Source organism: Vigna radiata, chromosome 1, assembly GCF_000741045.1.
Source record: "Vigna radiata var. radiata cultivar VC1973A chromosome 1, Vradiata_ver6, whole genome shotgun sequence".
NCBI lineage: Eukaryota > Viridiplantae > Streptophyta > Magnoliopsida > Fabales > Fabaceae > Vigna > Vigna radiata.
Window position 1 is genome coordinate 25992048 of NC_028351.1, and position 25618 is coordinate 26017665.

Consider the following 25618-nt stretch of genomic DNA (forward strand, 5'->3'; position numbering starts at 1 on the left):
CCATATAAACCAAATAAAACCCATTTCAATGAGAAATTCAGCGAATCCACACAAGCTCTTATCATGTATCCATCTCGTATTCATGACTTACTATTTAATCATGACTTCATATTTAGTTATCTCTCACAGGTCTCGTAGACTCATGCTTAGAATTAATTCTTCATTATTTAAATGTTAAATGGCTTTCTGGTAGTAAACTAAGGAAAAAATGTGAAACAAAACAGTGTATTCAAATTATAATCAGACTCTCCATGGCCACAACCAAATGAATTTTGAAATAAAAAATGTAGAAAATTACATCAGACTCTCCATGGTCCAACATAAGTTTTGGACTCTTTTTTTCCATCTTTTAAACCATTTTTGGCAATGCAGCAATGGTGTTCCAAAACTGCAACTTATATGCACGCAAACCAAACGAAAATTAGACGAACTTGTTCACTGCGCAAAGCAGAGAGGATCCTAACAAAAATCACCTATTGGGTAAAATACTAAAACAGAATCAATCTGAACTTGCAAAAACTGAAAGAAAACCAAATGTCGAACTCAAGTTACTCGTTGATGAAAAACATGATTGAGACTGGGAAGAAGATATCCCACTAAAGTGACGCAGAAAGAACTCAATAAAACGTTGGACCAAATAAAAGCACAAAGAGTTGTAGAACGATGTACCTCTGTGACATTATGAGCTCTGCTGTCTTCCGGTCCGCAGAACCCCCGTTGCAGCTTCGTCCGTCGACTGCGAATCTGAAAGGAAAAGGAAACACGGGCAATCCAAAGGAGAAATGAAAGAAATGAATGACAATAGGAAATAGAAGAAGGAAGAAAGGAAGATTGCGTACTTGCGAGGGAGAAAGCGGATGGAATGAAGGGGGAACTGATTTTGTAGATGGAATGAAGGGGGGAACTGATTTTAGGGTTCAGTGGAAGGGAGAAATTGAATCAGAAAACTTTTAGAGGAAAATATACTTTTAGAAAAATAATGGGTTTAGGCAGATGGGTTTAAGATATGGAGGGAATAAAATTTTAGAATTGTTAAAAGAAAACTTACTGTAAAATTTTTGAGGGAAAATGTAAAAGAATTAGAAAATGAAGAAAAAAAAATATATTATTATTTGAGGAGGTTATAAACCTCTCTTAAAATGAATTAAAACTACCACACATATTGTCAGTTAGATAATTTAAATTAAACATCTCAAGTTATGTTAATTTGAGGGGGTTTTTTATACCCTCCGCAAAATAACCCCCTCCAAATAAGGTTTTTTTTGTAGTGGGAGTTTTATGGAGAATGAGTAGTTGTGGAATGAGGATAGGAAAATTATAGAATACTTTAGTATGATGAAGTAGAGAGAAAATGGAGGTGATGGAATGTGTTAGGAAAAGGAGTGTGGTTAGTGAGAATTAGAAAAAAAAAAGCAAAGGAAAAGATTAGAATGAGAGGTAACAAGGTGTAGAGGTGGAGTAGATGTTGGTTACTGCTTGGTGATAGCTCAGAATAGTAAGGTGGGTGGATATATAATGGAGAATTCTTGGAGCTAAGAGCAATCTGAAACAGAAATGAAATTGTCAGTTCATTAAAAGTCTCTGAACAAACCCGTGTTCAGTCAATTTATAGATTTATGTTAATCAATCAGATGCTCAATCGAATGTGCTACTAATTCAGTCGACTGTATTATGACAGTTATAACATTTTAGTCAACTTAGTAGCCTCTGGTCAACAAATAACAGAACACATTCAATACAGTTGACCAAGTCATTAATGCTCAATTAACTTTTAAAAATATAGCCGTTGGAGCGCACAAACATAACAGAATTCCAAATCAACCAACAGATATAGTCAAATATGTAAACTACATAGTCGACTTCAACAATGTAAAACATTTGAAATTATTTTCTTCTCAAAACATCACTTAGCACTGATTCTCAAAACCTGTACAAAGATTTTAGCATAGTCGAATCCATTAGTAAGATAGTCGACTGTACTATAACTTTGTCACAGTTATAAGTTCATGAAAGTGCTTATGGTTTTTCACTTTAAAAATTGTGCAGTAAAATATATAACAATGTATTTCTCATTGCACATAATCATGTAAGTATGTTCCACAGATATATCAATCAATCAAGATAGGAACATACAACACAATGCATCAAACATGTTCAGTAGATATAACAGTTAATGCAACATAAGAACATGTAATGCAGCAACATGTATATTGTTATTAAGCAAAGTGTTGTCATCATCAAAAACTAGATTGATATAGAGTTTGTGTTGTCAACAATCTCTCCCTTTTTTGATGATGCACAACCATGATTAATAACTCAACCACGTTTGCACATTTCAATACAAAACAGAGTAATAATATATAGCAAAAGATTTAGTACATTTCAATTACTCTGCATTAACAACATAAAATCAAGCAGATGAAGTATGAGACAGAAAAACTATTCTCCCCCTTTCACAAAGCTTTTATACATTCTCTCACACTCTCATATATCTCTCCCCCTTTGTGCATTAACAAAAAAGGAATGCTCTAGATATATGCAGATTTGAAAACAGAGATGCATCAGAAATATATGGAAAGTTTGAAATACAATTATGCTCTCACAAACACAATTTAATCACATAACAATGTTAACTCCCCCTGAAATGCAGGCATGTGATGTAAAATGTGTAAAGAGTGATACTCCCCCTGTCATTATGCATAAGTAAAAAATCAGACAAGATGCACAATGCAGTATATCACAGATTAATCAACAATTTAGCACACAATTGTATCAAAGACAAGATAACAAACCATTTAGATAAGCAATGATACAAACTTCAAAAATCTCACAATATTATCTCAATTAATGTATTTGCAACAGATAAAAGCAAAGATAATAACAGATATATATATATATATATGATTTAAGCAAATAGTAAAGATAAAATCAGATTCCAAAATATGGAATTGTTAACCCAGTTATATGTAGTCGAATGCATTTGCTTCTCAAATGTTGAATTCCATTTGTAACTTCCAAAGCAATGTTCTTCCTGCAAAACCTTTCAACAACCTTTTCTAGATCAAGCATTTTGGTTAAACAAGAATTATAATAAAAATAACAGAAGTCAATATGTGAAAATATATGACAAATTAAGCATAGTTAACTTCACACTGCTATCATTTAGAATTTATAGTTCATTTCGGATTGTAAAGAATCTTTCTTTTTTCAGAGGTTTTGTAAAGATATCAGCCCATTGATGTAAAGTATCAACATACTCAATTTTGATTTCACCTTTATTTATGTGATCTCGAATGAAATGATGTCTTATTTCAATATGTTTAGTTTTTGAATGTAAAATAGGATTTTTTTGTTAAGTTTATAGCACTAGTACTGTCACATTTCAAAGGAATGTTATCTAACTTAATGCCATAATCCTCTAATTGACTCTTTATCTAAAGAGACTCTGCACAACAACTTCCTGCTGCTATGTACCCAGCTTCTGTGGTAGATAAAGCCACACATGCTTGTTTCTTTGAATGACAAGAAATCAATGATGATCCAAGTAAGTGACATGTGCCACTAGTGCTTTTTCTGTCTAGTTTGCAACCTCCAAAATCAGAATCACTATAGCCATTTAGAAAAGTTTTTGTGCCATTTGGATACCATAGTCCAAGGCCTTTGGTACCTTTAAGGTACTTTAAAATTCTTTTTACAATTGTAAGATGTGATTCTTTAGGTGCAGATTGAAATCTAGCATAGAGACAAACACTGTGCATTATGTCAAGCCTACTAGCAGTAAGATAAAGAAGTGGTCCAATCATACCTCTATACAATTTTTGATCAACATTTTTCCAGGCCTCATCAAGATCCAAGTAACAATTTGTTGCCATGGGAGTTGCAGCATCTTTGCAGTCCAGCATTTTGAATCTTTTCAGCAAATCATTACAGTATTTGGATTGGTGAATGAAGATTCCATCCTTAGTTTGCTTGACTTGTAAACCAAGGAAGTATGTTAATTCACCCATCATAGACATTTCAAATTCTTCGTGCGTAATTTTTGAAAATTCTTTGCACAGCACACGGTTAGTTGAACCAAAAATAATGTCATCAACATAAATTTGCACATAGAGTTTATCTTTATTTGAACTCTTTATGAATATGGTAGGCTCTACTTTTCCTCTTGAGAATCCTTTCTTTATGAGAAATTCACTTAACCTCTCATACCATGATCTAGGTGCCTGCTTTAATCCATATAAAGCTTTTCTCAGTTTGTAAACGTGGTCAGGATATTCAAAATCTTCAAAACCAGGTGGTTGTTCAACATAGACTTCTTCCTTGATGTATCCGTTTAGAAAAGCGCTCTTCACATCCATTTGGTATAACTTGAATTTCAGTGTAGATGCTATGGCTAGAGGTATTCTGATTGCTTCTAATCTGGCTACAGGAGCCTAGGTCTCATCATAGTCGATTCCTTCTTCTTGATAGTAGCCTTTAGCAACTAGCCTTGCCTTATTCTTTATAATTTCTCCTGAATCATCCATCTTTTTGCGGAAAACCCACTTTGTACCAATAACTTGCAGATCAGGTCTTCAAGGTACGAGTTCCCATACATTGTTTCTTATGAATTGATTCAACTCTTCTTGCATTGCCAAAGTCCAATTTTCATCATTTAATGCTTCTTCAACTTTCTTGGGCTCAATTTTAGACACAAAGGCAACATTCATGCAGAATTGGTTCGGTTGTCTTCTTGTAGAGACTCCTCTTGAAATATCACCGATAACGTTGTCAGTAGAAACATTCCTTGGTACTTTCCATGTTTTAATCGACTCTACTCTAGGAGATTCGACTTGCTCAACTTCATTTTCTTTCTCAATGATCTCTTCAGGAATTTCTTCATCTACTGAGTTTTCATCTTCTTGAGCAGAGTTTCTAACTTTTTCATAATGATTTGGAGCCATAACGAATTCATCACAAGCCACATGAATAGATTCCTCAACATTCATAGTTCTTTTGTTGTACACGCGGTAAGCCTTGTTTAAGGATATCCTATGAAAATTGCTTCATCAGCTTTCGAGTCGAATTTCCTAAGATTTTCTTTGCCGTTATTCAATACAAAGCATTTGCTTCCAAAGATTCTCAAGTGTGAAATATTTGGCTTTCTTCTTCTCAACAGTTCATATGGTGTCAGCTTCAATATAGATCTAATTATTGTTATGTTTAGTACATAGCATGCAGTGCTTACTACATCTGCCCAGAAATATTTTGGCATGTCCCTATCATTTAGCATAGACCTTGCCAATTCTTCAAGAGCTCTGTTTTTCCTTTCCACAACTCCATTTTGCTGTGGAGTCCTGGGTGCTGAGAAGTTATGTATAATTCCCATTTCAACTAGATAGTCATTGAATTCCTTATTCTGAAATTCTCCTCCATGATCACTTCTGGTAGCTTTGATCTTGAGATCCATTTCATTCTGAATAGCACCAGCAAATCATTTGAAAACTTTAAGTGTATCATTTTTGGCTGCAATGAAATAAGTCCATGTATACCTTGAATAGTCATCCACAATGACTAACTCGTATGAATTTCCTCCGAGACTCTTTATTCTGGATGGTCCAAATAGATCCATGTGAAGTAATTGCAGAGGCTTCTTGGTTGACATTTCACTTTTGCTTTTGAAAGGTTGTTTGGTTAACTTGCCTTTTTGGCAAGCATCACATAACCTGTTAGTTTTAAACCGAATTTTGGGCAAACCACTTACCAGTTTCTTGGAGACAAGTTTGTTGAGTTGATTCATACTGATATGGGTCAGTCTCTTGTGCCATAACCAAGCATCTTATTCTTTAGTCATCAGACATACAATAGATTCGAATGAGTTAACTATGAAGTCAATTAGGTAAATGTTGTTCACTTTTTTTCCCACGAGTAGTAACTCATTTACTGTCCCGTTGCTGATCTTTAATCCTTTGTCACATAGCTGACTGATGCTAAGCAAATTGCGTTTTAACCCTTCAACAAGTAAGACATTCTTAATTTCATAAGATGAAGGAGTTTTTATTTTACCTATTGATGAGTCGTTATTTCTTGACTATATTTGGTTTATTGCACTCAAATAAATCAGGGAATTGTGTTTAATAGCCCGTTATTTCCCCATTTGTCCTAACTGTGCTTAATTTGGTCGGAAATTCATATTTTCATTAATTTGGATTTTATGAGCTAATTAATTGCATGTTTAATTACAGGGAAAATATTGGAGACATATTTTGGAGCATTAGGAGGTGGCATGGACATTCAAGATTTAACATTTAGTCATTGCAAATTTAATTAAAATTGTAATCTAGTTGATTAAGAACTTTACTTAAGCTTTTGGTGCATTGGGCCCATGTGGGCAAATTCTATGTTAGGCCCAAACTTTGAGGGACATGTGGCACTTAACCTAGGGTTTCTTAGAGGTGGTCCCCACCATTTTTGAGTGGTTTTGGACAGCATTTTGAGCCAATTGCCGAGACACTCCAAGAAGCACACTCATTCTATACTTTCATTTTAGCTTTGCCTTGTATGAACTCTCTCTTGGAGCCTTGGTGTGCTATTTTCGTTTCTTCAACCATGAATGAACAAGATCATGTTTTTCTTCTTCTATTGTTTGCAAAAATTCTTGTTCTTGCTTGATGGAATGAAGCTCTACCATTTCTCTCTTTAGATTTTCGTTTTGGAGGTTGAATGCTTGAGTTTGAAGCTTCTTCTTTGCTTTTACATGGTGGTTTCTTTGGTGGAAGGGAGACCCATTGTCCATTTCGGTTTCCTCCTCATTTTGCTGCAGTAATCTCGTTTTTATTTTGAGTTTCTTTGGATTGGAGGATGAAAATGGAGTTGTTGTCAAGTTTGGTAGTGAAAAAGGCTTAAGTTGGTGCATGGGTATTGTATTCTTGAGCCATTTTCTTCTAGCATTTTGTTTTTGATGTTGGGAAACAAATTTGGAGCTGGAATTTGTGCTTGTTGATGGTGGCTGGACGGTATTGCATAGGAAGCATAGGGGTTTGGTTTTGTTTGGGTAAAAAAGTTGAAGAAAAGTGTGTTTTGAAGTTGGATTTATGAAGGTAGAACTTGGTTTTATTGTTCTTGAATCATTTGGCAATTGAGCTTTGGGTTCCTTGGAGTGTGTTTACGGTTTGGAGATGGAAGAAACAATTTGGATGTTGGTTTGTTGAAGAAAAAAAAAAACGAATTTGGAGTGGAGAAGGAAGAGAGAAGGTGTAATTAATTTTTTACCCGATTTGGCCAAGCACACATGGAGCTACCTTTGACTAAGGGAACATTTCCTCTTTAAGTTTTGTCTTAAAGCTTGTTTCAGCCATGAAATGCTAAGGGAATGGAGTGTTTATTGTTTGTTTTCTTTGGGTTTTGCTTACTTGGCACATTGGAAGTAGAATTTGAGATTGAATCCTTTTACCCTTTGGTTTGGAAGCAATTTTTCTTTGAAGCCCTTTGCATTGTTCACGTAAATTGAAGCTTGGAATGCATACAAATTTCTTTGCTGCATTGGAAGAGAGAGAGGACGGTTTTGAATGATATGGAAGACACATGATTGTTGTCTTGAAGAATGGTGCACATAAGACAAAGAGTCAACACATCTTGCATGGTTCATTTAAGGAAGAAAGTCAAGAATTGAAGTTGGGCCTTGGTGGACTAGGAGCTCACGACCCAGGCCTTGGTGGACTAGGAGCTCACGGCCCAAGGGGATTTTCTCAAGATAATTGCACTTTTAATTTCATTTGGTAGATGAATATTGGTCACATAATTGATAGATGAAAAAGCATGTTTAATTATCCCTTTGTTTTGCATTAATTTGCATGGTAGTTTTAGTTGTTGTTGATGTCTCTAATTTAGTGTTGCATTTTAATAGTTTTAATTGTGTTTAGATAATTTTTTGTTGAATGTTGGGATTAACACTTTATTTTACCTTGATGTCTTCTAACTTACACAGTTGAGTTTAATGTCCATTCGTTTTAATTTAGTTATTCCTATTCGCAAAAACACTTTTCAAAACCCTCCCCCCTTTTGTGTTAGACTTGACTCTGAACCGCAGTTGGTCCTTGAGAGACGACCTAGGGGTCATTCGCTAGCATTATACTGCATTTCTAAATTGCAATCAAATTTGTATGGGCCGCGACACCCATCACCTATACCGATGATTCTTCCTTTGTTGTTATCACCATACGTGACATGACCAGAGGCTTTATATTAAATATCTGAGAATTTTGTAGGATCTCCAGCCATGTGTCTCGAACACCCGCTGTCGAGATACCACGTAGAACTTTTGAATTGTTGTTTCAGATCAGGTTTGACACATCTGGATTTTGCCATCATATTCAGTTCTTCTTTATTCTTGACCTTTTTGGCATCAGCAGAATAATTTTGATTGTTCATCTTTTTTAAGAAACTTGTAAATTTGCTATCCAACAAAATTGATTTCTGCATTCGTGAACATGATTCTTCATCTTGGGTTGTCTTGCATTCCAAGTTTCCTGTTTCAAAGGTTTCAAAGAAACCATTAGTCACAGACTTTGACTTCAAATTACAAGGTGTAGATGAAAAATCAATTTTGAAATCATAAGTTCTTTTTCAATGCGAAACAGAAGCCATCCCGAGATTTTATAGTCGAATGAGATAAAAACAGAGTCTACAAACTTTTCAAATATCTTATGAAAACCAGCTCTGGTGCCAATTGTTGGAAACCAGGTAGGCTTCTTTAAATACCAAGAGGGGGGTATATTGGTGATGTTTCAAAAATATGTTCTTTTTGCAATCTTGCAAACAAAGTAAAAAGCTTTTTAAAGTTTCTTGAAATGCAAGCAATTAGAAAATGTATGCAGCGGAAAAAACGTAGTTGACTACAAAACAGATAAAGTCGACTGGAATTAAAGAGTACAGGGATAGAGAAAATCAAACACTGATTTTTATACTAGTTCGGCCAACAATGCCTAAATCCAGTGTCCTTCCAACCCAAGAAGCAAATGCACTATAATAGTTGTGGTTTTTACAACAAGGAATTTATAGAAGCCCTCACGCAAAAATACAAATCTCCTCTCTAACCCAAAACCAAAATAGCTGCACAAAACCAGAATTGCAGCAAGAATCCACTCTTCTGCAATCTGAACCACGTCGAACAATCCTCAACATGAAACCCTTGTATCACAACAGGTCCAATTCTAGCAGTCTTCACAGAATACCAAGCCTTCATAGAATGTAGTAGTCTTCACAGGATGCCAAGCCTCCAAGTCGATCAAACAGAAGCACCTTTCTTGTGCGGGTAATGATCAGCAAGTGTAAGCGCACAATGTCTCCTCAATGAATCTTGTTCAAGAAAGATCACCACCGTCTTCTTGGAGAATTCTTGGAGCTAAGAACAATCTGAAACATAAATGAAATTGTCAGTTCATCAAAAGTCTCTGAACAAACCAGTGTTCAGTCAATTTATAGATTTATGTTAATCAATCAGATGCTCAGTCGAATGTGCTACTAATTCAGTCGACTGTATTATGACAGTTATAACAGTTCAGTCAACTTAGTAGCCTCTAGTCAACAAATAATAGAACACATTCAATACAGTTGACCAAGTCATTAATGCTCAACTAACTTTTAAAAATATAGCCGTTGGAGCGCACAAACATAACAGAATTCCAAATCAACCAATAGATACAGTCGAATATGTAAACTACATAGTCGACTTCAACAATGTAAAACATTTGAAATTCTTTTTTTCTCAAAACATCACTTAGCACTTATTCTCAAAATTTGTAGAAAGATTTCAGCATAGTTGAATCCATTAGTAAGGTAGTCGACTGTACTATAACTTTGTCACATAGTTATAAGTTCATGAAAGTGCTTGTGGTTTTTCACTTTAAAAATTGTGCACTAAAATATATAACAAAGTATTTCTCATTGCACATAATCATGTAAGTATGTTCCACATATATATCAATCAATCAATATAGGAATATACAACACAATGCATCAAACATGTTCAGCAGATATTATAGTTAATGCAACAAAAGAACATGTAATGCAGCAACATGTATACTGTTATTAAGCAAAGTGTTGTCATCATAAAAAACTAGATCGATATTGAGTTTGTATTTTCAACAATCTCAACACCATCAAGGATTGTATGTGATAGAACTTCCTCCTCATCACCATATTCCTCCACCTATTGCACCTCACACTACTACCATTAGTTCTGTAAATGCTTCTCTTTGGCACGTTAGGTTATGTCATCCTTTTGATTCCATTTTACATATTGTCGCTTAGCATTTTTCTTTTGTTCTTTACTATAAACATACTTGTGATGACATTTGTCATTTTGCTAAACAAAGAAATTGCCATATGTAGTGAAACACTTTCAAATAAAATTTTTGATATTCTTCATGGAAATATTTGGAGGCCTAGTTATGTACATTTTTTATCTGGTGATAAATATTTTCTCACACTAATTGATGATTACTTGCGATTTATTTGGATCAAATTCATAAATAATAAATATGAAACTAGAGCATGTTTAACACAATTTGTATTTATGATTGAAAGTCAGTTCCATACCGAATTAAAAACTTTTCAGTGACAATGGAGTAATTTTTTACATGATTTTTTCTCCTCAAAAGGTATCATTCATCAAGCACATTTACCTAACCATTGTAGTATTTTGCTATACAACAAGTTGTTCACATTATTAATTGGTTACCTGCTCCATTGTTGGAATTTAAATATCCTTGAGTTGTTATATAATCAACCCCGTAACATGATTCATCTATAACACTACAAGAAAAATGGTTATTATCTACGGATTTTTATATACGGATTTTAATCCGTATGTAACATAGGTATTATATACGGATTTTACATACGGATCGTGAAAATTGAAATATATACGGATTTTATCTACCGATATATCCGTATGTAAAATCCGTATATAATTTATGTCCTTGATGGCGGAAAAGTTTCCTAAGGATTTAATCCGTATGTAAATGCTATAATCTGTATGTAAATGAAAGCAAGTGTTATCTACCGATATTACATACGGATCTAGAAATTCATTTTTTATAAAAAGAATTGAAATTAGGTTTCTTTAATTCCAAGCCTGTTTGCTCAAGCACTCACTCGAGCTCTGTTCTCTCGAATCTCTCTCAAACCCTAACTCCAACTTTCCTGATCGTATTGAAACTCTCTTCTCTGATGGGTTCGAAGCTTTCTTCCCTAAATCTCGTTGTGCCTCTTTGAGAAATCTCGTTCACCACTGTCGTTTGGCCTCTGTGGTTCCGTGTGCTAGTCTTCGTTAGGGTAACGTTGAGACCTTATCTGTTATGTAATCCTTTTTCCTTCATTTTCGTAGTATTTTCTAATGCTAGAAATTCACAAAATCGAGAAAGGGTGAAAGACGTGATCCCTAATCTGTGTTTATGTTTGTGTTGCGATTGAAGGACCGAGGCATATACCGGTTGGTGTTGCGAAGCCCTTAATGAAGGAACCAGAGAAAAGGTGTTGTTATTTCACTTTGACACGTCAACAAAAGCTTTCTATAAGGGGGTTGAAACCTGGAAAAAGGAAACCATAATGGAAAAGGCAACCATCCAACAGTGAGTTCAGATACTATTCATCAACGTATACCAAATCATATTAAATTTTTACGGGAACAATTTATTTCTTATGTCAGATCCATGCAAGTTGCAACTTTGATTTTGGTGTAGGTTCTGGCGCTGAAGTGGAATACAAGCCTCTTCCAAGTGGACCAAATGGTGTCCCTGTGAAGGACCTCTAGAGTGTCACCATTGAACATGAGGTCATTATTCTATTCTATTCTCTACTCCAGTGTGTTGTTACGAACTTCCTGATTTTCCTTTTATATCTAATAAATGTGGATTCTGCAAGTGACTATTATTGAAAATGTATGCTGGAAGGATTTTGGACTTCTTATGTTTGTTTGGATTTCGTTCCTTGCACTACATATTGCCAAGGTTGCTTTTGATATCNACTAATAAAGATTANTTTATACTTTNACNCTGCAACTTTTCTAACTAGAGACCAATATAATGTGCTATTGACAGGAAAACTATACGACAACTTGTTCAACATGGTATTGGGTACTAAACTTGTTACAGGTAATTTTTTTCAGGACATTCCTCCATAACATTACCCTTATACAAGAAAAATGTTTGTTACAACATTGATGAATTGATACATGTATTTTTATTTTTTCATGCAAATAGTATCTTTATATGTATATTATCTTTAAGCATGGTTCAAATATGTCTCACTACCAAAATATTCAGCTCAAAATGCAATTGAAAGTTATTTTCAAGAACCTATTTCTCTCTGTCTTTGTTTACATTCATGCAACAACTACCTTATTCAACTTAGTGTTATGTTATATCTGATTCTTTAAGTAATTTGATTATTAGATAGGCTTTGGTTCTCACTTTCTGATGTCTATATTCTGTTAGATTTTGTTTTCTGGTGGTTTCAATCTGTTTTGGGTTCCCACCAACTTTGAGGGGTGAACCTTTCCAATTAACTAATGGGTTATTGAATTTAACTTGTGTATAGGTGTAGGTGAAATGACAGCAAGAATGAGACTAAGCTAGACTGTGATACGGAGATTATGAGAGTGAGAGAGATTATGTCAATTAAAGACAGGAAAATGAAGTGACAGTTAAGAAAAGTGAGTGTAGCTTTGCATGGACTATTTTTGATGTTACTCTAAAAAAAAGAATTACTTGTGTGAGTGATTTAGAGCAAGAAAGTACTTTTGTGCATATTCAAATATTTAAGTCTATGTTTCTTGCTAACAAGAAAGTATGCGTCATGAAGTTTTATTTTCTAAAAGAGTCTGCATTTTTATTTCTTGGATCTTCTTATGGATTTTTATGTATAAACTGTTTGATATAGATTTTATCAAAATTCTTATCTGAACATTTTCCCATATATAACTAAGCTTTTGAATGATTGGATTTTCTCCAACCCTTAGGCTGTGTTCTTTTGGGGGGATTTGTGGGAGATGATTTGAATGGATTTGAGTGGATTTGAGGGTAATTTTATTGTTGTTTTTTTGAGTGGATTTGTGGGCAATTGAGAGTGGATTTGAGAGTAAAGTTTATGAGAATTAGTGTAGGATTTGATTGATGTGACAGATTATAAAATTTAGTTTAATTGGTAAAAATGATAGATTACCAAAATGCCCCTAGGTATTAAAGTAATATAAAATGTGATATTTGTAATGTTATATTTTAATATATTAATGGTTAATAAAGAGAGAAAATTAATTAATAATGATTGAAATAATAAGTAAATTTAATTTTTAAAATATTGAAAATTTATAATGTTGTAATATAATTATATTTTTAAAGAAATATATACATATAAAGAAATTAGTTATTATTTTTGTAAATAAATTAAATTTTTTGTTAAAAGAAAAGTGTGGGGGAGCGAAGGGATAAAAGCGTTTGGAGTGTGAAAAAATAAAGAGATGATTGGGGGCCCAAAATTTGAATTCGAGAAGCGAACAGACAAACAGAGACCTATCCCTCTACCTCTGGTATTGTTTCAAACCACACTATATATATCCTTCCTAACACCACATCCTCTGCCGTAACAAGATAACGAGACAAAAACCCTAGATAACCCCTTTTCTTCTACCTCTCAATATGGCCAAAAAGAAAATGTCTCATTCAGCCAATTCTGAACAACCCAAACACTCCCAAAACGAAACACAAACCATGTCACTTCGGTTGTCGTGGACAACCACGTCAAGGGGATGAATCTCTTATTCGACACACTTCTTGGAGAGAAGGATCGCGAGGTTGAACGTCTCCAATGTGAACGGGAAAGCCTCGTTGTTCGGTTCCAGAACGAGACGAATCTGTTTGAGGAGAGTTTAAAAAGGGAGGGGAAGCTTCAAGAAGAAGTGGAGAAGCTTAGGTTGGAATCGGATACGCCATGGTTTATACGGATACTCTTCCTTTGCAAACTCTGGAAAAATCTGGATCCGGATACAGCAAGAGTGTATCCAAATACCTGGCCGAGATCTCAGAAAAAACTCCATCCGGATACGCTTTGTTTGGATCCAAATACATGTGCACGCCATTTTCATCTTCAACCTTCGTCTTCTTCATCCGCCGTCGTCATCTGCCTCCTTCTTCATCATCCCCTCTCCACAACAACATGTCTTCCACCTGCAAAAAACAAGGATAATGTGTGTGCGACAAACATACCTCAGCAGATCTCCAGAGCTCCTACTCTCCTGTCCACTGCTGATCTTTTTAATATCATGTTTTATTCACTTGGAATTTTTAGAATAATAAAGGGTATATGAGTCTTTTGGCTGTAAATCATCGCAAACTGTCTCATTTTTGCGAGATGGTGAGCACAGTGCAATGAACTGAAAATCAACGCAAATCCTCGCTTTTCCGTCGCTGCAAATCAGTCCAAGGGAACGCAGATTTTGAAATTTTCTTCGCCCGCAAATTCGCTTGAATAGTACCATCTGTTCAAGCGAACAAAGCGTTAGTGCTCAAGGATAAGATTTCACTTCAATTTTCAGATAAAAAACTTCTTTAGTTTGATAGTAACATATTCTACATTTTGTATTTTGTTCAAGTTCCACTATTCTCCCCTCATCAACTTCACCATCTCTGGCAACACAATCTGACGCACCTTCTTCTCCAACAATAGATTCTAGTAACCATCTGACAATAACCATTGATGGTATTTTTCCAATCAAACTAGATATGGTTCCTTTATCTTTTTAATACTTTTTTCAACAAAAAAATTAGGAAGTTATTACTAATGAGTTGAGACTGAATAGAGCTTGCAATGACAGTAAAGTATTAATAAGATATCATGGACATTTTGTCGGACTAGATGCATCATGACATGACAGTTAATCTACTATAGCACGATAATGTCCTGTTTTATCTACTTTTATAGAATACAAAAAAATGATAATATATTTAGAAAGATTATAATGGTTTTCTTGTAGAATTTGTATTTAGGTATCACATTGTAAAGTAGACCCTGTGACTTCCAATTATTTACTTTAAGTACTAATGTATTTGGAAAGGAGAGGAAACATTTTTGGGTTAGCAAGTTAAAGACAAGGATAAAAAGAAAATTCCAAAAGCAGTCTTCTCGTACCTCGAATGGTGTATATATTTAAGATCAAGGATTCCATTTTTATTAAATAGAAATTTAGCACCACAATAATGAGTGACTTTCACTTGATCATTGCTTTTGATTATTTTTTTTATGTGAATTATTATGTAATTAGATGACATGGTCTATTATGTGAATTATTATCATTTTTTATATATGATTAAACTACCCTGTAGAATTAATTTTTTGCCAGATATGATTTTTGCAACGTCATAGCTATGCATTTCAGACATTATTTTATAATTGTATTTGTTTTATATTGGTAGCATACTATTTATCAAACAAATAAAGTTTCATATAAAGCTGCCACTTTCATAGATACTCGTTTTCTCAGCAGGAATGAATCAAAGGGTGTTTGTGGTGTATCGCCATGTTCTTGCAATGCAACCATTGTAATTGCTCCAATAGCTTATTTCACACGGTATTCATCATGACCTCTCACTCTCTTTTCCATTACCCTTCAATTTCATCTCATGTATTCACTTTCTTTTTCCTTTCACAGCAGAAATTCTTGCTCCTATTACTTAAATAGTAGAAATTCGCTCTCCTATTACTTAAATTTGAAGAGTTCCTCTTGGATATTCTTATTCCGTGGAAAGGATGATTCATTCAGATCGACATGAGAGTATAACCACATTGCATTGCCGGAACCCATGTTGTATATTTGAAAAAGGTTGACCTCCTTGCTTATCTCATGTTACAATCCTCTTGCCGCCGAGCTCCCTTTCTCCTCGGTCCACAGAGACAAAATGTAAGACTGGCGCCAACAGTTGATCACGAAAGAAAGGACTAGCTGAGCCGAGATCACTATCTCATTCATAGGTTTGTTTCCTTACATTTCAAATACGTAGTAAGAATTAATTTAATTTCATATTTTTGTAGGAATTAATTTATTTTGATATTTTTGTAGGAATTAAAGATGAGACCTCGATTATGATGAGAAGAATAATATTTTGGTGTAGCTGACGCACGGTGTAGCTGATACGCATATATGAGTGTATATATTTGTTGTTAGAAGGTATTTTTTAAGTCGTGAAAGTGCATAATTTTTTTTCATAGGAGGGAATCTTGTTTTCTAGATAAATAGTTGTTGGAATTAATTTCTACAATTTTATTTATGTAGCCCATAATGGCTTGACATACTGTAAAGTTCAAATTTAATGTTAGAATATAACAAGTTATGGTTTGAAGTTGTTGAAATATTTCGTTACACGTTAAAAATCTAAAATTTGATTGAGTTATATTTTTGACAGAGGGTTATTTTTAGTTTTATTTTGATTTTAAATATAAAGATACTAATGTTATAAAAATTATTTTATATTAAATTAATTATTTAAACATTTTTTAACGTGTAAATTTTATGATAATATATAAATAATTAATATTTTTTTTTTAGAAAATAAGTTATTACATACTGATATTACATAAGGATTTTCCATATGTAATTTATATACGGATATTACATACAGATTCTTTCATATATAATTTATATACGAATTATCTGTATGTAATTTACATACGGAAAAATCCGTATGTAATTTACCTACGCTTCTTTTATATACAGATTTTTGTCCATATGTAATCCGTATGTAACATCATTTTATATACGGATTTTGGTGGTTATATACGAATTTTGACCGTTTGTAATTGTGATTTTTCTTGTAGTATATGCTTATGTACTTGTTTAATTTGTATGATTAATTAAATTATACTAACTTACTCTTCTTTTCTATCTTGTCTTGTTTGTCTATTCGGTTTTTCCTTTACAATAATCATCTTGTGAATGTGAATAGAAGAAGATGAGTTTCCTTCTAGAGAAAGCACTCGAAGGAGAAGATCTACTTGTTTAGTATAAGACCATTCGATTTTGTACCTAGATTCGTATTAGTATAGTAATTTTGTAAAGATTTTAATTAATTATTTATTTTATGATAATTGTTAGATAATTTTCCTATGTGTTCTATCATATTATTAATAATATGTGATGTTTCGTTCATACTATAATTTTTTTAAATGTTACATGAATAAGTAATTTATTAAGAAATAAACACTCGAAAAAAAGTGTAAATCTAAATAAAGAGAAAGCAGTATAGATAAGATATAAACTTTAATTACTGTTATTAAAATTGATGATGTTTTAAAAACAATCCATTCAATTGATAATTTAAAATATTAAAATTTTGTTTATATTTATCCGATCTGGTTACTTAATTTATACAGTCACGTAGACTTCAAAACTGAGTAATTTTATCGTATTTAGTTAATTAGTAATATCATATATATATATATATATATATATATATATATATATATATAAATAAAATGGAGATGCTATTTTTTTCAAGGTTGTCGAATCTTATTATGGTCAGCCATGCGAAGATTTATTACAACGGCAGCGAAACAAGCATTTATTTAGCGCCTAGATTATGTTTATGACTGAGTTGGAAAAGCTACGCATGACTTTTTAGGAGCAGTGATGGTTCATGCAGAGAAATTGCAGATGATGCCGACAACAGTCTCTGAAACCGAACCCATAAGGCTGCGTCCGCTTTCTGGGTGATCACCAAATGTCTGTTTCTAGCAGCATCAAACTGAATCCCAACATAGCCACATGAAGTACTATCGAGAGGACAGAACAAGATGTTGTAGCCCCCAATGTCAACTGGAACACTCTGAATCTTAAACCAACCTTTTACTGTGTTATCGTACCCAGTAAGTTTAACAGGGAGTTCCTCTTCCTCACCCTTCACAGGAGTCCACAGAGACGGGGTGGGAGCACACGGAGGCACAAAAAGGAATCCCAAGGTCAAAATAGTGCCTTCACCTATAAAACGGATTCTTAATGGAGATGAAATGTGTACAGGAAAGCCGTTAGAAAAAGGATTGGGATTTTGGATAACGGACAAAGGACAAGTTTCGTTTCCGGTTGCCGCAAATTCTACCCCACCCCCATTGCCAGTTATTATAATTGGCGTTATAAAATATACGGCACCATTTTCAATAGGATTACCGTCAGTGTCCACCAGAACAGCGCTGGCTGAAGGAAGGTTCGATGTGAAGGCACAAAGTAGAAACAGAGAGAGGAAGGTCATAAACTTCATATTTTGGGAGGCTCTACAAGGCTTATCTTATGTTTGTGTGAACGAATAATATAGCAAACATGTATTTATAGACGCGCCAGTGCTCTACAAGGCTTATCTTCTATTTTATGTGGTTCAACGTTTTTCAGTATAGAGATCATGAGCAAAGTAGGTTAAGCGTGGAATGCAAGGAGTTCATGGAGACTGCAAGAGTTTCAGAAGTTTTCTCTTAAATCGAAATTTGAAAATAAAGTCTGCATCTTCTTTATTTCTCTTTTATTTCTTATAATTTTGTACAGCATATTACATTGTAATGGTGATAAGCTTCTCTCAAAGTTGAAGCACGTGAATAAGCTAAAGTTGTTCATAAAAAACTTTTAAAGCAGAAGAAAATAATTTCAAAAATAAATTTTAACTATTTAAATAATTTATTATAGCAATTTTTTCATTTTATTTTAATTGTCCTTTAAATTTATTTCACCAATATTAAAAAAACAAAAGGTTAGCTGTGCTGTGAAATTGATTTGATACAACAACTCTTGGTATTCAATTGAAGGCATCTATTCAGACACCACAAGATGACAGCGACGCAGGTTAAATGTCAGTACTCCTTATCCTTATCTTTAAAGTGAAAACTCTTTTCATTTTTTTCTTTATGTTTAACATACTGGCAATTTTATTATATCCCCTTAACTGTCTGTTAGATTGTCTTTAGTTTGGATTGGACGAAGGATGCGAGGAGAATGAATAAGGAGAGGTTTGAGAGGAAATTGTTTACTTTTTATTTAAATGAATTTAAAGATAGGTGTGAGTAAATTTTGAATTAAAATTTATAAAAATTAGTATAAAATTTGGTGATGTAATAAATAAAAAAATTATTTAATAGATAAAAATTTAAAATTATCAAAATATTTTTGGTAATAAAAATAAGGATTTCGTTATTTTGACACACTTTTGACAACGACAGTTGTCAACCTTCAATTGGTTTGTTTTTTTTTTTTTTTCAAAATATCTGGTTGGGAAAATGAATAGGGTTTCAAAAAATTTGCATTTCAATAATACCCTTTCCCTGTTTCATTAAGTTTTTTCTCTCAAATTTCGTTTTCTCTCTCACATTTCGTTCTCTCCTTATGTTTTCGTTCTCCCCATGTGTTCTCTGTCTCACATTTGGTTTTTGTTCTCTGTTCATCGCAGTTTGGTCGAAATGGGAAGTCCCGGACAACAGCTTCGTTAGAGCAAGGTAAATGCGTTCTTCGGTCCTTTTGTTGTCGGCTTGGGTATTGGGTTTTTCGTTTCTGTTGCTTTCCGTTGATGTTGTCGTTAGGGTATTGGGTGTTTGGTTTGAGTTTTTGGTTTCTTTGTCGGTTCTTCGACCCCTTTTGGGTTTTTGATTATTTCCTTCACTACAGGAAAAGTAAGAATTTCCAAAGGAATTATGCCGACGGCCTTTTAGGCCTTCGGTAAAGTTGATTTACCGAAGGAATTATACTTAAGTGGTTGATTACCAAAGGCTTTTGATCGTCGGTAATGGTGCATTGAGTTTACCAAAGGTTTACAACCGTCAGTATAAGAATCGACTTAATGAAATAAGAATTTGGGATTTCCCTCTCCCATCCTCCCAATTTTTTTTCGCGCAAGCTTTCCCCCAATTCTTCCTCTCTCACTTTAGAACCCTAATTTCTTCAATCACATCTTCCTTTGTCATTAAGAACCCCAATTTCTTCAATCATTGTGTCGACGTCAGGATAGTGCCGGTGAGGAGGGTGGTGGTTGATGGATTACATTGTTGCGAGGGGGTTGTTCGAGGGTGTTTGTTGACAAGGTTGTTGTCGCGACGTGACGATGGTGTGACACGGTGTCAGCGTGACTTCAGTGTTGTGGTGGTGTGTTGATGGTGTTGTGGCGGCGTGACCACTGCTTCCACTGTCGCAGGGTGAGGTCAGTGTAGTGGGTCTGTGAAGAGGTAATGTCCTTCTGTGTGAATGAACTGTGTGCAAATGTATAATGAAACCCCCTAATTCACTTGCATTCCAAAAAACATAAGGTTAGGTTGAGAAGGAATTGGAATTGCAGCAGCAAAGGGAGGAATAATGTCTTGGGAGCAGACGTCACCAAGCAAGGAAAGCAAAATCCAAGGTATGTTCTCTGTCATTTTATTTTGTTGCAAAGGCTACATTGAATTTGCATGATGTGATGTGCTCTTTCATTTTATTTTGATTCTTGTTGCTTGAATTTGGCGTTGTTGTAAAATAATGTGAATGTCATTTTGAGTTTGAGGTTGCATGATGGACTTGGCCGGTTTAACTAGTCTTCACATGTTTGGTCCTCTAGGTAGAGGTGTCAAGGTGGGTCATGAGTTTGTGAAACCTTGGTTCATATGGTCTTTCGGTTTAGGCAGTAGGCATCGGGCTTCACAGGACACGACTGTTTGGATGGGAAGGGAGAGGCAACAAAGGGAAAATAAAAACATCAAAATTCTAAATGGTACACTGGCCAGGTTAAGATATCAATCTGTTACATACTAATATGAATGACCTATATTAAGAACATGGCAAATAAAAAACAAAAAATAATGAAAGATGTAATATAGCTGCAGGGACCCATCAAGTTTTAGTAAGCATGGTTTCTCCTTCGAGAAGAACCATTATGAGTAGACCTGCTAATAGATTCTTAATATCAATATTGATGAGTTTAGAAACACTGAATATTAATCAATGAGTAGCTTTCACTCAACATGGAACGGATAAGGCTTTAACATAATAATGATACGAGGAAAATAAAAGAACTTAATTAATTACCCATAGCCACTAGACCGTCCTAAAGAATAACTTCCATAAGCTCCATAAGCACCACCACCACTACCACCAAGCTATAGATATATGAAATCAACAAATTAAGAAATAAAAGAAGAACTGGAAAAGCTAATTCATAATAAATTTAAGGTATAAGTATGTCAAAAATAACCTGTGAACTTCCATAGCTTCCATAACCATCACCAGATGCCAAATCACTTGAACCTCCATATAGCCACCAAAATATGCATCACGTCATGTTGTTTACCATCTCTATTGTCATAGTTCAAGCCATTTGATCCATCAACAGAAGTTGGAAGATATGGAAGCACTGGAAGGAATCCTGAGACAGCACGCTCCTTATCAAAAAGATTTGCCCTCAGCCGTGTGAGTGCCTGCACAAGAGCATCCTTGGCAACATCAAGGTCTGCTTGGCTTGTTTCTTGTTTTCATTAATTTTTTCTCTTTTGATGAGTTAAGAAAAAGTTTCACTCATATGAAAGAAATGACCCATTTCCTAGACTTCCTTGATTAACCTTGCTATTGGTGAATGACATATTACACGAATATCACTTACAATCATATACAGGTTTCTTAATTTCTCCTTTGTCGACACTAAGTAGGCATCTTTCCCTTCTATAAAATAATTTCTTTTTTAAGCTTTCCATTATGCAAAAGTATGTAGTAGTAGTATTATTTGGCAATGTCTTTTTTGTTTTGCTTTCTTAAGGTTTTGTGCACCGAATTTCAAGCAGTCTATGGGCTGTTTTTGACTGGTCCAGTTCCTTTGTAGCCATTGGATAATAGAAAATAAAGTGAAAAAGAAAGCTTAAAGTAACTATGATAACGATTTAAAAACAATTATTTTCATACATAATTTTGATATCAAAAACACCCTTTTGACTTAGAAACTTTCTTGGAATCATGAGTTTTGTTTATTTTTGTGAATAAAAGAGTTGAAGACGTGTTTTATGATTTTTTTCGTTAAATTCCCTTGATTTTGTAGGTTTTTGGAATGATTTGAAAGAATGGTTGAATTATCAAATGGTTGGAGTGCAGAAAAGTCAAACAGAATGCATAAAAGTCAACCAGTCATCCAGAAAAGTCAACCAGTCAACCAATTGACCAGAATGCTGAAAAGTTGACCAGAGTGCAGTTGACCAGCGCCGGGCGGTGCTGCGGCTTGAGGGAAACCGCCCGGTGGTGAAATTAGGCGTCGGGCGGTTGTCAGATGGGCCTGAACCTGTTTTATGTTATTTTTTATGATCTGTTTGGGCTTGGGCTTGTTTTATGTCATTTTTATGCCCTATTTAAAGGCTAGAACGTCTTAGGGTTTGTATCTTTTGATGGCTTAGGCACAGAAACACACTTTTCACTCCTTTGGGGTAGATTTGGAGATGGTGACAACTCTCCTTTTCTCCTTTTTAGGGTTTGTATCTCTTTCATTCCATTCTTCACCTAGTTTCTCCATGACGATGGAGAACTAATCTTATTTGTTGTTGGGGAAAGATGTAACCTCTAAACTCTCATATATCAAAATTCTAATTTTATTTATATGCTTGCGTATGCTTTGATTATCAATTGTTGGGTTTCTCTTCTATGCTTAAAGCTTTTATCGTTTAACTCATTCGACTCATTCGATAATCATTGTTTGTCTTTATTGATACGGGAACGTACAATACTGTCATGAAGTGGGGGAAATTCCTTGATTAAGCAATACCACCTAGGGATAGGGGGTAGCACGATCAATTGTTTTTGCTTTTGTTCTTAATGCGTTATTAATTACTAGGGGAGGCTAGGGATAGCAAGCCAGTAACTAATAATGGGCTCTTTTCGCCGAGGGTTAGAGTTAAGGGTAGACTAAGAAAGTTTGCATGACAATTTGATAACAAAGCAAAACAAATAAAAAAAGTAAATATGTGAGAGTGATTGGGTGAAATCTAAACCCTAGCAACAAAACCATCTCATCTTATCAACATCATCCATCCACTTTTGTGTTTAACCTCAATTGATCAAATTACATTCATGTTTATTTTTCCGCACTTTATATTGAAAAATCCCAAAATATTATTTTTATTGTCTTGATTGGTTAAGCAAAAGCACAACAGTTTAGTGTCGTGAGTCTCTTGGGAAAACGATACTTGGACTTACCATTTATTATTACTTGAAACGATTTGGTACGCTTGTCAATTTGTTAACAAACTCTAAATACTTTCCTTGGTAAAACATTGACTTCATTCTGACCACCCATATCATTCAGCCTGTTTAATCATTCAACTTGTTTAATCATTGAGTTGATTATTACTAGATAGACCCGCCCATATCATTCAGCTTGTTTAATCATTCTTACTAGAAAGTTAAAAAACAACCTAAAACCTACCTCTTTACAAAAACTCAAAAATTCACTATTGACAACCTAAACCTATGCTAAAACTAATTTCAAATCATGTAAATTGCTTTAAACTAACAGATGAAATTGTAATGTAACTATCTAAACATGTTTTAATTGGTATAAGACTATTGAAAACTATTGTAACTGCTGAAAAATAGGAAAGAAATCAAAATCTGCTTATAAAAACCGGAAGATGCACTAGAAAGGTCAAAAATTGGAAATTGCACTAAAGTAACCTAAGAATGTGCACTTTTCTTATCCTAACAAGAGTAAAGTAATTAAAAGCTAAGAAAGATGTCAAATTGAAAGTAATGCATAAATCTCAAAATTGAAGTACTTAAAGTATAAAAAGTGTTATAAATAGGTGACAATTTCGAAATTCACCTAATATAATCTAATAAAGTATAATGTTCTTATGCTAACAATTTAAAAGTACTTATATGAAGCTAAGAGAGATGTGAAATTGGATGAAGTAGGAAAATCTCAAAATTTGACTACCTAAAACCTTAAAAGAATACTAAATAGGTCAGAAAGTGGGAATTCACCTAAAGTAACCTAAGAATAAGATAAAACTAAGAAACATGTCAAGTTTTTTCAGCTATGCACCAAAAGAATTCACCCAAGATTGGTTGTTTTAAAAGTGAAATCATGCACAAGTGATTCAAACACTCTAGTAATACATTCAGCAACTTTAATTCATCAATTTAAACTTGTTTGAACTCTAATTGGGTTCATAACCAAACTATTGACCATATTCACCTTTCTACTTGCCAATTTCACTCAAAAATGAGGTTTGAATATGCTATTTTGCACATAGATGAATCTAGCTTCAATTTGAATGTTCTAACAATTTGAAAACAACATTTAGGACTTGTTTAAACTGCTTAATAGCATAGAATCACATCAACACGAAAATTGAAACCTAATAACCCATATTATAAAAAACTTGTGCCATTTTTGGAACTTGCAACGTGAATCTGAGTTGGAGTTGTATTTTGTGCCTAAAAAGAGTTCAAACGACTGTATCTTGATGAACTAAAACTGTTCAAATGATGGATGTAGTGTCAGAATGGTATAGGCAAAAAATCACATGCAAAACCACCAATTTTGAGTCAATTTTGGGAATTAAAAAGGTGATTTTAAGTAACATTTTCGTTTTGACTTCAATTTTAGTTTAAACATGTTTTAATTGATAAAGCAAAGTTGCTGAAGTACTTAGTTTTGAATTCAAGGTAGGAAAGTAATGAAAAGAAAAGAGTAACCTAAAACTCAAAGTTTGAATTGCTAGTACCTAAAAAATGAACATTTAAGGTTAGAAATTGTCAATTCACCTAATGTATACTCTTTCTAAGGTATGTAAACATCTTAACGTAATCTAAAAAATGTAGGAAAGTAGTGAAAAGCAAACAATAAGTAAAACTCAAATTTTGAGTTCTAAGTACCTAAAAAGTGAACTTTTAAGGTGAGAATATGTCCATTCACCTAATGTAGACTTATACTAAGGTATGTAAACATCCTAACAAGTCTCACTTCGTCCAATAAAGGTAGGAAAGTAGTGAAAAGTAAAGAATAAGCTAAAACTTAATGTTTGAGTTCAAAGTACCTAAAAAGTGAACTTTCAAGGTCAAAATTTGTCATGTCACCTAATGTACACTTATTCTAAGGTATGTAAACATCCTAACAAGTCTAACTTAATCTAATAAAGGTAGGAAAGTAGTGAAAAGCAAAGAATAAGCTAAAACTAAAAGTTTGAGTTTTAAGTACCTAAAAAGTGAACTTTTAAGGTAAGAATTTTCCAATTCATCTAATGTAGACTTATTATAAGGTATGTAAACATCCTAACAAGTCTAAATTAGTCTAATAAAGATAGGAAAGTAGTGAAAAACAAGAATAAGCTAAAACTCAAAGTTTGAGTTTTAAGTACCTAAAAAGTGAACTTACAAGGTCAGAATATTTCAAGTCACCTAATGTAGACTTATTCTATGTATGTAAACATCCTCACAAGTCTAACTTAGTCTAATAAAGGTAGGAAAGTAGTGAAAAGCAAAGAATAAGCTAAAACTACAAGTTTGGGTTTTAAGTACCTAAAAAGTGAACTTTTAAGGTAAGAATTTGTCAATTCACCTAATGTAGACATATTCTAAGGTATGTAAACATCCTAACAAGTCTAACTT

General features: G+C 33.8%; 2 protein-coding genes and 2 long non-coding RNA genes across 5 annotated transcripts; 1 reads left to right on the forward strand and 3 right to left on the reverse strand.

The window, feature by feature from the left end:
- Positions 1 to 3434: 3434 nt before the first annotated feature.
- Positions 3435 to 4007, reverse strand: LOC106760201 (uncharacterized mitochondrial protein AtMg00810-like). The gene has a single exon (XM_014643667.1). The coding sequence runs from the start codon at positions 4005 to 4007 to the stop codon at positions 3435 to 3437; it is 573 nt and encodes a 190-aa protein (XP_014499153.1).
- Positions 4008 to 11130: 7123 nt separating this feature from the next.
- LOC111241308 lies at positions 11131 to 15754 on the forward strand. Of its 2 annotated transcripts, none has more exons than XR_002667286.1 (7): positions 11131 to 11313; positions 11454 to 11609; positions 11721 to 11812; positions 12078 to 12131; positions 12577 to 12691; positions 15515 to 15601; positions 15683 to 15754. It is a non-coding gene; the product is annotated as an uncharacterized LOC111241308 (long non-coding RNA). The 2 variants fall into 2 exon arrangements; XR_002667287.1 differs by having other exon boundaries at positions 15686 to 15746.
- Positions 15755 to 17514: 1760 nt separating this feature from the next.
- On the reverse strand, positions 17515 to 18332 carry LOC106766552 (trypsin inhibitor DE-3). The gene has a single exon (XM_014651276.2). The coding sequence runs from the start codon at positions 18279 to 18281 to the stop codon at positions 17631 to 17633; it is 651 nt and encodes a 216-aa protein (XP_014506762.1). The 5' UTR covers positions 18282 to 18332; the 3' UTR covers positions 17515 to 17630.
- Positions 18333 to 20854: 2522 nt separating this feature from the next.
- LOC111241309 lies at positions 20855 to 21297 on the reverse strand. Its single transcript, XR_002667288.1, has 3 exons — positions 21225 to 21297; positions 21059 to 21129; positions 20855 to 20916 (listed from the first exon to the last, which is right to left on the reverse strand). It is a non-coding gene; the product is annotated as an uncharacterized LOC111241309 (long non-coding RNA).
- Positions 21298 to 25618: the final 4321 nt, after the last annotated feature.

Coding starts and splice junctions, on each gene's coding strand:
- LOC106766552 (XM_014651276.2), bottom strand. CDS start 18,281: ATGAAGTTTATGACCTTCCTCTCTCTGTTTCTACTTTGTGCCTTCACA.
- LOC106760201 (XM_014643667.1), bottom strand. CDS start 4,007: ATGGGTGAATTAACATACTTCCTTGGTTTACAAGTCAAGCAAACTAAG.